At 40.1% G+C, this 12663-nt stretch overlaps 1 protein-coding gene across 2 annotated transcripts in view; it reads left to right on the top strand.

The window, feature by feature from the left end:
* Window positions 1–11021, top strand: part of CYP7B1 (cytochrome P450 family 7 subfamily B member 1) — a 125329-nt gene extending 114308 nt beyond the window's left edge. For both annotated transcript variants that reach the window (XM_088175619.1, XM_088175622.1), the window contains exons 5-6: window positions 2506–2684; window positions 6686–11021. In XM_088175619.1, coding sequence (XP_088031745.1) covers window positions 2506–2684; window positions 6686–6982 — 476 coding nt within the window. In that variant the 3' untranslated portion in view covers window positions 6983–11021. The remainder of the gene's footprint in view (window positions 1–2505; window positions 2685–6685) is intronic.
* The last annotated feature ends 1642 nt before the right edge of the window (window positions 11022–12663 follow it).

The following is a 12663-nucleotide window of genomic DNA, read 5'->3' as shown; positions in this document are numbered from 1 at the left end:
ATCTCTCTCTCTTCCCCCCTCCTTCTCTCTCTAGAAAATATGTAAAATCTCTCTGACAACACCTTATCAAACAACAGCCTGGCTTCTTTATGTAGCGCTTGCACAGTGAAGTTTAGCATCTCGTGTGTGTAAGAAGGGGGAAAAAAAATGAGGGTCATGTTCATTTGCTGCTTGGTTATCCCTTGGTATGCTTTAAATTGCCTTGTTTGTTCGGCACAAGCACAGAAACAGATGTTGCTCTACCATGCTGGATAATTTACTGTACCTCACGGTGCAGAATGGAAGGCCTCCCAAGCTACCCAGCTGGTCTGTCAGCAGCGATGGCTGGTGTCTGCTGAACTATGACAACTGCAAGTAAAGGCTGCAGTTTTATTGTGCAGTTGTCATTCCTCTCAATGTATAGCTCTGGCATTTGTGGAAAGCTGACTGTCTATTTTTTTAATGCGAGCCTGCAAAGCCATATAAGCTCCATTCTCCTTTGTTGATCATAATGTGACTCATTACTTTTGTCATCTAATGATTATCGGCATGATCGCTCAGAGCGAGAGCCAAGCTCGCCTTCCACACATAACTGGTACTGGAAGGTAAAGCAGATTTGTCATTTACGATCTGACTGCTAAGCCACACTTTGTGCTCCATTATTGTGATTAACTTCTGCATAAGATATGCTGCCCAATTGTCATTTGAGATCCGGCAGCGGGCAGGGACTGCTGCGCTTTCTGGGAGGATGTCCACCGATAGGATGTGACCGCATTGCTTGGGTGGTTAAACGTAAACCTGCTATTTTGCCACGGCACTTTATAATTATTTCTCTTTTTTTTTTCCTCCCTCCTTCCCTCTTTCTCATTTGATTTCTGCCATCTCTACATATGTCACCACCACTTCCAAATGGTGGACTGATGCAAAGCTACCAGTTTCATTTTCTGCAGGTTGAAGGCAGTCTGGAGCCGAGGCTGGACCCTTCTTTTGTACCGCGTAAAGTTTTGTTGCCAGAGCGCTGCCAGTTGAAATCTATCGTGTCAGGTGCCTTGTGGCTATCCGCAGTAGAGGCCATCTTCTGGAACCAGGGTTCTTTTCTGGCTTCGTCACCAACAAGCCGATTTGACTCTGCCTGATTATAGTAACGAAGGCAGTCCAAAAGAATATGCACAGACTCACTGTACGTCACATTGAATCACGGCGCTGGCCACACAAAGCTGACCGCAGCCTCATTTCTTTAGACAAATGCATGCTTAAGGAAAAACCTCCTGCAAGAAAGCATCCAGGGCCACTTTATTTGCTATGCATGCTGCACCAGATTTAATTTTTAGTGAAAGAACGTTTGTTATTATTTTTTTCGGAGGCATCTACACTGGATAGTTACTGTCTCTAATAAGCTAACCTTTTGGGTGCAGCAATGGCAGTGCCTTGGTGAACACTTAGAGAAGGCTTATTTGATATCACAAAACATAAATGCAGACACAAATGGATTATTACATGCAAATGAAACCCTATTTTAGGCTATTTTTCGCACTAATGATTAGAAGGAATCAAGTCACATATAACAGTGCCCATACACGCTGGTGGAAAAATAGTCAGTTTTGATTACAAAGTGAGAGATGCAGCCCTAGACAGGAGCTACATGCTGATATACATGCTATCAGAATGATTTATGCAAATTATGCATATTATTCCCAAAGGAATTCCTCCTCAAACTGCCAGGATAAATTGCCGGAAATTAGCCATAAAATCTGTCGTGCTAGGAGCAAAAGGTGAAGGCCACTGGGAAAGCAAGGACATTCAGCTTCTGGAGCCTTCCAGAATGTGATGGTGGAGACAGAAATCTTGCTCTTCCCAAATCTAAAAGGACTATATTTTGTTTCCTCTAGGCCAATTAGAAGTGTCTTTCTCTCTTAAAATTACTAGGCAGATAATGAATTGCTTTCATTCACGCTGACCACAACAGACACTATAATTTGGCAGCATTGTGCATTGAGAAGAAAATACATTTTAAAATTCTCAGAATGACTGCAGAATTAGCAAGCAGAATGATTTCTAATGTGTAGTCCTACCATTAAATCCAACATCTTTCAAAAGGCAAGCTAAACAGTTCCATGGATGCTTTCTCTGGTATTTGTTTGCAACCACCAAAATATATGTAAATGCATAAAGTGTTCATGTCTTTTGATTGTGTTGTTTTCAACATGATGGCTGAATAATGACTTTCCCCCCAGAACTTGGTGCTGCTTGCAACCGACAGGATTTCTCATCACCATCAGTGAGAATCACTTCGGGATGTTCAGCAACCCGACTGCCCCACCCCAACCCTGCGGGGTTGTGTATTGCCTCCTCCTGATCTCTGCTTTATGTTTGGTTTTGCTTGTGTGGTTTCTTCCTTTTTTTTTTTTTTCTCCTTTAGCCTGCCCTACTAAACTCCTGGAGAATCAGCAGCTGTAGCCATGTATAACTTCCAGTCATCTCCCATATTTCTGATGCTTTCCCCCTCCCCCTTTTGTTTTATTGCAGAGAGTGCCTTAAACGAGAGTTTAAGAATGTGCTCATCCTCCATGAACATCCGCATCAGCCAAGAGGATTTTGTTCTCAAGCTTGAAGGGAATCAAGAAGTCGTTTTGAGGAGAGGAGACTGGATAGCCCTTTACCCGCAGATTTTGCACATGGACCCTGAGGTCTATGAAGATCCTAAGGTAAACATTCAGCTCATGCTACCCTTCCTACTCCAGGCACATCGCAGCAGCCAAGCCTTTTGTGATCTGTGGGTTGTTTTGGGTTTTTTTTTACTGCTGTTCTTTCTTGTGGAACAAATCTTCCTAGTTTCAGATGTATTTTCTAGGGCCCTGCAGGTCAAAGGATTCATGGCCTGAAGAGAGAAATATGGTGATGAGACTGACTGCGGACTGCTTTCAAAGGAATTGACAATTGCACATTGACTACCATAAACTTTAGGCTAAATGTGGGCTTTGTTTGGCAGTGGATCATTTGATACCCAAGGAGGGCTGAATAATAGAAGGTGGTTTAAATAGCAAATAATGTGGGCCATTTAGCTAAGTGCCCGCAAAGCATCATTGACTCTCTGAAGCCCTATAATAGCAGTGTCTTACTTGAGCCTTATGCTTTTTCACCTCCCTTCGTAGGGATTCACCCCTTCTTGATCAATTAGAGTGTTGTGAACTTGAGACTGTAAAGCTGTTGCTCTGCAGTGAAGCTCGGAGGGTAATTGTGTCATCTTCTTGTATTTTTCTCTGACGCTCAAGTTAATGAATATCAAAGACTCGAAATTAATCCACCCTGCCTCAGCTGTAATACAGCTTCAGAAGTTCACCACCTGCATGCAAATTGAATAGTCCTCCTCTCAGCTAGGTTGCTCCCCAGATTGCTGTCCCCAGCCCAGGGTACCACAGAGGAAGAGCAAGAAAGAGCAAGGTTGCACGCTGAGGCGGTTAAATGGCTTGTCTGCCTGAGAGGCAAGAGCTTGCACCTCATCCATTCCTCACCCCTATTTTCCTAAGCAAATGGCTGTCTCCCAGCCATGCTGATTTCCATCCTTGGCATTCGAGCCAAAGAAGAAAGGAATTGGATTTTTTTACATGTTTATAGAAAGCCCATGTTAAAGACATTGCTCCGTAAAGCTCTCCCTTTCAGGAATATAAGGATGAGAGGTTGCAAAGAAGATATGAAATTCAAGTGCCTCGTTGGTGCAGGACAGCATTTCGTTCTGTAGGAGCTCTGCCAGCCTCAGTGAGAGGAGGTGTGGAGCATGTTGGAGTCAGCAGGAATAAGGTATAGTCACTGGGATGAACATTGGAGCCACGAGAATGAAAATTACATTCAGGGGAGCTCTGCTGCCTGTCCCCACCCAAAAATGAAGATAAAGCCTGCAGAGAAAATCTGGGTTTTAAAAATAATCCATCCATTGGCAAATAGTTGATTAATATTTTTATCCTTCAAAAAGGATAGATAACAGCTAACAAATCAGCTTTTTTTTTTTTTTTCATTTTATCCTTAACACTTTATTTTGGAGAACGTTATTGATTTGTCAAAAGTCCATCTGTTTGTTTAGGTCCTAGACCAAAAGCATCAGTGTGGAAACTGATCTCCTCCCTTATCCAATAATTGCCGGAATATATTACCATATTTCCATTGCTTGAATATATCTGCTTAGTATCAGCTCTGCTCAGCTTTCACAGTACAGCTTTAGTTCATATATTTTATCTTTTTGATAGTGAATGAGCAATCCACACATTGCAGTACATCGATTTCAGCACATGGGCCCCTCTCGAAAAGTGGGGAAATCACTGTTCTGTTTGGTTCTTAAAATATGCAGTGTGCTTTCAACAATAACTACTGAGGATCAGATAGAGATGGAGAATGAATTTTTTGAAAGGTGCAGTCTTGAGCTTGTCATGTATTTAGGGAAAACTTTTCCTGGGAAAACAGGCAGCTTGACGAGATAATTTTGTAGCAATGCTTTTTCTCCTGGATACATAAATTTAAGTTCAAGCTATCTTGTGCTTTAGCACCATATTGTGTAAGTGTAAGCATATATTTCTGACCTCTTTCTCCACCCATTAAGGCCTAAATAAATTAGCCAGTTTTCTATAAAGTGTATAAGTCAATATCTAAATTCTAACTCAGCTAGTTGTAGAGCTCAGTAAATTAACTCTGCAAAACCCATAGAGTAAATATCAGGCAGCCCTGCAGGAAACCCTCCATGGTGACTTCCCAAACAAAGCTAAATACAGTATGTGACAGAAAGAGACTTAGATCAATCACTGGAGATTGCTCAGTTTTCGTAATACTTGTAGCAGCTCGTCCACACAGAACTTCACTGCCTGTTTTTGTTCAGTGTTCTGACCTTTTCCTTGCTGTCATCCTCCATGTTCTCTTTCAGGAGACCTTGTGCATGGCTGAAAGTTCTTCGTTTTTAAAAATTAGTCATTATTTAGCCAGTGAACTAGCTTTTAAGGAAATGCTACTCAACCCAAGAGGCTTCAGTAGCAGTGAGTTTGATGTCGTTGTCGTTGGCTACATTCCTGTCTCACACTTGTTTTTTGTTTTCCCTGTTCCTTAGACAGCAATTTATTTTTTGTTAAAAGCAATTACAAGTCTCAGAAAGCTCTTAACATGACAAAGAAAGCATAAGGTTTGACCCAGTGTGTCTGTGTGTTCAATAACACAGTTCTTAATTGCTACAGACACCAGAAGTGCACCTTGTGAAAATGTTTGAGTGAAGCGAAGAGCTCTGGATTGGGTTTTTAAACTACTGCAGTTCATATTTAGCGATGCTTTTTTAGACCAGCAGGATTTAGAATTCAGGAAGTAAATCTTATGGTATTCTGGGGTTTCATTTGTTACTGTGCTGCTTCAAATGAAGCAATAACTTCCTGACAGAAAAAAATAAAGTCATGCTTCCTTTTGGCTGGGGTGTTCAAAGATACTGAAAATAATTACTTGCCAGTGGAAGCAGACATACAATCACCTGTATATTTGTGGAAAATCCAGGCCTCTGCCATTTAGTGAAACAAGATCCTGTTCTTTGGCACCCAAAGTTACATCCCCTCCAGTGTATGTAGTGCTTGTTCCCTTTCTCACTGACCACCTCCACCGACATTTGTTTCTCAACAGCAAGACCTGGAGTGCATGACTTTCAGAGCCTTTAATCTAATGGGTAGATCAGTATCAGTGTATTTTTAATGGTGGTATGGGGTTTTTTAATCAGTTGAGGTCGGTTTCTGTCTGACTGACTTGTTCCCAGCCAGCTCCAAATGGCTGCTGCTATAGCAGATGTATGCAAAGCAGGACAAATGCTAATGAGTGACCATAAGCAAGAAGTGCCTGTCATTTTTATTCAAAGCATGCAGGAGGGTTTTGTAAGTGGTTAATTTGCCATTGACTGAGTGAGGATGCCAGATCTCCTTCATTCAAAAACACAAATTATCTCTAAACAGGGATCCTGCTACTCAAAAACAGTCAGAAATATGTTCAGTTTATGGAATGTAGGTTACAAGTGTGACCTCAAGCCTTACTTGAAAATGGTCATATATAATGGTCAGTCACCGGCATTGTCCTGCTTTGCTCACAGCTTCTGCAGCAAAATATTTGAAGGTAAGATGTGGCAAATTAAGCAGCAACCATCTCCAACTGAAAGGAAAACTGGCTGCAGAGTGTTGGAGTTTTCAAATAATATGCACCATTCGGTGCAAGAGAAGGATGGATTTTGCTCTAGCTTGCAAGAGCAAAATCAGTGCAATGCATTAATTTATTCATAGGCATTTGCAGATTTTGGCAGATTATCTTTATTCATGATGTATGTACCACACTGAGTGCATATGATGCTTTACAAGAAAATTGTCCTTCCACTAAGGTTCATTGTCCCTGCTACAAAGCGGTCAAAATCTAATTACAATCAATATAGGCCAGACACTCAGTGGATGAAATGTGGAAGTTGAAGGAGCTTGATGTAAAAGGACTAAGCTAAATAAGTGGATTTTAAGGGTGTTCTTTGCAGGGAAGATAATGTGAGTTAATGAAACTTGAGGGAACCAACTAAAAAGAAGAAGCTGTCAGCTCCTTGTCTTCCTCTTTATCTTATTTTCTGGGTTTCAGACGCGTTACCATTGTGCAAAGAAAGCAGCGCATGTAACCGCCTTGTTAGATATCACGCTGTCTCTCTCTCTTTCGTTTCCAGGAGTATAAGTTCGATCGATACATAGAGAATGGCAAGAAGAAAACCACATTCTACAAGGCAGGAAGAAAACTGAAGTATTTCCTAATGCCCTTTGGCTCTGGGATCAGCATGTGTCCAGGGAGGTTCCTCGCAATGAATGAGATGAAGATGTTTCTTTTCATACTATTGTCTCATTTTGATGTAGAACTAGCAGAAAACAAAGCTGTCAGACTTGATAACAGTCGCATGGGCCTTGGTATCCTCCTGCCAGACGTTGATATTGCCTTTCGTTACAAGCTAAGGTCCTTAAGAAATTGAGCAGCTGCCTATATGCTTTCCACTAATCTCCATGTTTGCTCTGTTTCATCACTCAGCTTTATGTTTTTGGAAACATTTTCTTTTCTCTCTCTGCTTTTACCTCCTTCCTCTTTGTTTCTAAGGAGAAAAGCCGTTGGGCTGGAGGTAGAGACCAGATACAGGGACGTGCAACCTCAATTTGTCCTGCTTGAGTTGTGAGAAGTGAGGTGACATGACAAGAGTCTGGCCAAGTAAATAGCCCAGCATCTCTCCAAGGTGCATCCCCATACTCTTGGCTGTGGGATGAGCAGGATTTACAGAGAGGACAAATCCAGGCCACTTATGTGGGAAATGGGCTCAGCAGCCCTCTGTCACAGGGTTTGATTGTGAGGTCCCATACACCCATCATCTAGAGGAATATCAGCATCTGCTCATAGAAGCATAATAAGAAAGGGGGAGCTTATTTCTAGAGGATGAGAGAATGTCCTGTGATTATTATCCTAACTTTATATTTACTTTATTTCTTTCATGGTCTTGAGAGTCTTAGCCCTTTATTTGGGAGATGTGATGGAAGTTGTGTGGAGTGGTGGAGGATGATTTACAAGAATGTCTTACTGACAACACATTTCTAACTTCAGGTTTATGTACTGAGGCTCAATGCTTTGCTTTCTTGCTCCTTTTACCTTTTTTTTTTTTTTTGTGCAGTGCAAAAAAATTAAAATATGTGATTCCTTTCCTGTAGTCATTTAAAGCCAGAAGGGAAATTCTGTTCATTTTAATAGGCTCCTGATCAAGCCTAAATTATCTATTTTGGCATTTGAGTCCCCCAAAAAAGCATATTCTTCAGGGAGAAAATATATAAGCCTGTTTGAAATTTTTCTATCACCTCGAAAATTAGCTTCTCTTTCTCTCACTGTTTCTTAGTAACATATTCGTGCATTTATTTTGACCATTTCTTATGCTTTTTTAATTTCTCCAAAAACGCAAAAGAGAAAGAGGGTTTCAAGGGCAAATGTGGTATCTAAAAATGCTTTTTAACATTGTTTTACTTTGCCTAAGTTATGCATAGGCAGAGTAGTGTGACCTGTGTTTGGAAACAGACTTGTCCATCTGCAAATTGGAAAACAGGCTCTTCCCTGGGGCCAAAATTTGAGCAAGTGAAAACCCTGGGCAGCCACAGAAGTTTACACTGGCTGCCCAACCTGCTTCAGTGGGTGCCCAGCTCTTGTTTGGAAAATTAATTTCCTAGTGCACAAAATCTGAGATTTTGGACCCTGTCTCTCTTCCCAGCCATCTCTTCAGAGATTGATGAGAATTCCCATGGCTGTCCAATCTCAATTTGCCAAGATGATAATTGTTATGGTAGAATAGCCATGTCCGTGGGCCTACCCTTGTGTTCCTAAAAGACATCTCTCTTTGGGATGTGTCAAGATTAAGTCTTTCAAAATCAGAAATTCTACTCATCTGTAGAGCACTTGATGGCCTATAAATGAAAACTACTACCTGCATACTAAGAATTATTTATTGTTATTTGTGTAGAAGCCTCTTCAGTTGTTTGTGTAAAGCACATACCCTAAACAAGTGTCAGTATCAGTAGAAAGACTTTCAGAGATTGGTACAGCCCCATTCCAAATCCTCCAAGAAGAAAATTGTGGTTTTGTGAGATATATTGGATAAACATTTTCTCTTCATATATAGTATCAATAATGTCCTCAAATTGGGAGTGCACTTATGTTAAACGGGCTTTGCAGTTGATTAACTTTACTTTAACTTTACTTCAACGTTTAATCAACAGCAAAAGCTGATTACTGCCTTGTGCCACAGAATAAAATTGTTTTTTATGGAGACATTCTTGTACTCAGGTTACTTACTCCTGTAGTTACTCTGTAGAAGCTATTCTGTACTCAGGTGTAGCTCACAATGCAGTTTGGACATTAGAGCCTGGTTTACTGAGAGAGGGAATGTTGATATCATTACACTGTTGACTGTATTCCATTATTGCTTATATGTAAGCTGTAAAATGTCTCATGCTACAATTATGACGAGTCCTTCTTTGGCATCCAACTTTAAAACAAACCTGAAGCACTGTGAAAATAACAGTGGGTATTTGTTTTAAACAGAAGTCTCTTTTTTATAATTGTATTCTGTTTTTAGGATTTCGAATTAGAGTATCACTGGCTGCTGCAGAATTTGATAGGGCATAATAGGACTGTGCCAAAAGTACATGCAAATCATTAGTAGTTTGAGATTAATTGCTGATCAATTTGTATAGTATCTGTTCTGAAATTAAAAGAAGAACTAGATTGTCTCCAAAGTAGCAAATTAAATCTGCATGATATGTTCCATTAAAAAAAAAAAAAAAAAAAAGAGAGAGAAAAGGGTCAGAATCTTTCCCAGGAGTTGCAGGAAACCTCTATGAAGCTGCTTGGAGGCCTTGCATCAGAGTTAGAGAGCACCACACAAGAGGTCAGCATTCTTCCCGGATAAAAGTTGCTTGCTCTTTTTGCTCAGGAACCAAAATAATCAAATGCAAACCAGGGTCTGCCCAGCCTGTCCTGGAATTGTGTCCTGGTAACCCAGGCTCCTGGTTTGGCTGGTAAGCAATGCATCACTACCCTGGCATACCTCGGCTGCTGAGGAAGTAACTCTTGTCCCAATGTAAGGTCATGAGAGCTGGAGCTGGACAGAGAGGTTAAGCCCTTCTGGTCCATGTATTCAGCAACTGAGGAGGGGAAACATTGAGAGTCAGCAGCTGGTCTGACCAGGAGTGACTCAGTCTCCATGGAGCAAGACTGAAAAGCCCATGGTGTTGGTATTCCTGGTCAATAAGCTGAGACAGCACAACAGAGTGCAGCACCCCGAAGGTCCCAGCTGTAGCCAAGCTAGCTGCAGAGTGCTGTGCCCAGAAGAGAATGTTTCATTACACAGAGCATAACACCCTTTTTGATGACCTCCTCTGCTGCAGGACCCGGGAGTGTGCAGCTCTGAATGTCTGTCACCGGAGCACGAAGAGGCAAAATCATCTAAGCAGAAACAGCAGTGGTCTTTGCCAGTGTTCAGGTGACAATGGGTTGCAGGGCAGGGTGGGGGAGGCAGACCTGTGCTTCCCTCTCCCACCTCTCCACTTCAGCAGGGGGGTCTGCCCTGCCAGCCCAGCAGTACCTGCTGGAGGCACCCACAGCAGGTGCAGGGGCAGGCAGGAGGAGCACATGGGTACCCCCTGAATTTCTCTGCTGTTCCTCGATGAACTGGTGCACTCACCCGTCCGTTTGAGATGTGACTCAGCTGGTCACTATCAGCCTCTGACTGTAAGTTGGTGATGTCTATGGCTGCATCAATAGTATCTTCTGCTATTAAAAAAAAAATTAAGCACCTTTTTTCTCATCAAAAAATAGGGAAAAATATTAAGTCAGTATGGCATTTTATAGCACCCAAGAAGAAATTCAATTTATCATGAACTAATGTGAATACTAAAATGTAATTTTTAAATTATTCCTCCTATTTTAATTTACAGATTGAATGTTCTCCATTTTCATGCTGGCACTTAGTGCTGCTAGATGCTATTGTAAACTTTTTTAAACGTTCCATTATTTAGGAAACCATCTAGTATTTGTGTACATGTTTGCAAATTAGATTTTCATACCTCTGTCAGTATGTCCTAATGTAATAATATAAAACCATGTAAGAGTTGTTCTTTAGTTTATGCTCTTAAGCCAGCTGCATGTCACTATTTTTGGCACTGCTATTTTTATGAATAATTACTTGTCTGTGAATTTCTCTTGTAGAATTTTACGTGATCTTTTATTTTGTCATTGTTCAACTTTTTGTCATTCAAGAGGTTGTGAAGTGCTCTTAATTTTGCAAATTCACAATTTATATATAGATGAACAATGGCTAGTTTCTTCTTAACAGTTAATATCCATTGTTCAGGCTCCTAGATCAACTAAGGTACTTCTGAGCAAGAAAATCAAAATTTCATTATTTTAGTAATCTAACATCTTAAAGGAATTTTGTATTTCAAGGACACAATAAAAAGGAATATATCTATTTTAATATTGAATGGTTTTTCGTGGTGTTTTTTTCAGCTTCTATTTGTACTTTTCTCACAGATTCGCAATTATTGCTTTAACTTTTTAATTATTATTTCAACATGCTACATTTTTCTGTTACTTGATCTTGACAGATATTTTTGTAATGAAAAAAAAAAAGCCTTTAATTCAACAGTGGAATACAGAAACGCCTCTGAATATTGGAAATGATTGTGTCTATTTTTACCACACACCCTTCTTTGCCAGGAAACATAAGCCAGTTCTCATCAGATGAGGTAAAAAAAGTGGTATTTCTGACATTCTTAGGACATTATTCAAAATTGGTATAAAGATCTGCAGTCTACTAGTGATTCCTAGGTACAGCTCCTAGGCTTCTGCTTTTGCAAACTTCCCTGTAGTACAAGATGTACTACCTAAAGTAAAATATTCTGTCTTCACAGATCATTCATTTTAAAAGGGGATATGAATGAAATTGTTACGATACACAGCACTGCACCAGCAAAGCGTACCTTGGCTTTTCTAGGTATCACTGTAGCTGCTGAGTTCTACAAGTAGGTATTTAATAGGAAGGTTGTACCCTAAAGGCATCAGTGTTTCTCCATTCCTTCATGCAGAAATGCTTGCCAGGTATGTCTGCAAGGGTTATTGAAGATACTTCCTAGAGAAGACAGACCTGCAACATTTTCTGGTTTTGATAAATCTATGTGTTGCTGTGCAATTGTTTTAACTCCAGGCTATATTAGAAGTTACTGAAATTCATAAATTAAAAAGTGGCATTGTTCAAGATTTCTTGAAGGGCACATTTCTGAGTGAGCTTTCCATAATGATCGGAAAGACAGCTTGAAAGGAGGGAGTTAGTGAGACCCCCTAACACTGTATTTTATCTAGTATTTGATTTGATAGTAGGTACTGTCTTGATGTTACTTGTATAGCACTGTATTTTAAAACTGTTCAAGGTATCAATTTATGCATATGTTTAACTCATATGAATAGGTTTATTCTAACTGCAAGACCATAGAAAGTGAAGTATTTTCCTGTCTACTGCCTAAACCAGCCTATGCCTCTCAGCTAGTCATGTACCCTATACCCACTACATAATAGAAAAATTATCTCATTACAAAAACACCACTCAAAGCTATGTTTAGGAAAGTATCATGGCCCTTAAGTTATTGTCTATGTTTATAATTAGTAATAAATATGAAGAAATATATAAAAGTGTATCCAAAAGAGGTAGACAATGTTCCATTTTAAAGTGAAAGCAAGGAAGCTGTAGTGGGATATTGATCCTCATATAAACCAGTTCTGTGTTTATTCTGTGCATCAGACTTTCTTGGGATCTCGTGTACTGAGGTTGTGTGAGCATATCATTCGTAATAGTAGAAATGTGCTTGTCTTCAACACTATTCACACCAAAATAATTAATCAAAAGAAGACTAAGCTTCAGCTGTTCCTGCTAGAAGCCTTTCATTCTTTCTATCTTCAAAGACTTTTTAAACCGATTTTGGTTTATTTTTCTTTTCCCCAAAACCGGCAGCTATGAGTACAGAGAAGTTGAATAACAAGTCTAAGTTCTGGCTACACGGAGAGAGTAAAAGTCAGTAAGCAAACACCCTGTGATGACTTTTGACAGTGACTTCTTCCCTATCAGCTCAT

This window comes from Sturnus vulgaris, chromosome 1, assembly GCF_052056855.1.
Source record: "Sturnus vulgaris isolate bStuVul1 chromosome 1, bStuVul1.hap1, whole genome shotgun sequence".
NCBI lineage: Eukaryota > Metazoa > Chordata > Aves > Passeriformes > Sturnidae > Sturnus > Sturnus vulgaris.
Note: the sequence above shows the minus strand (reverse complement) of the source record. Positions and strands in the feature narration are given on the sequence as shown.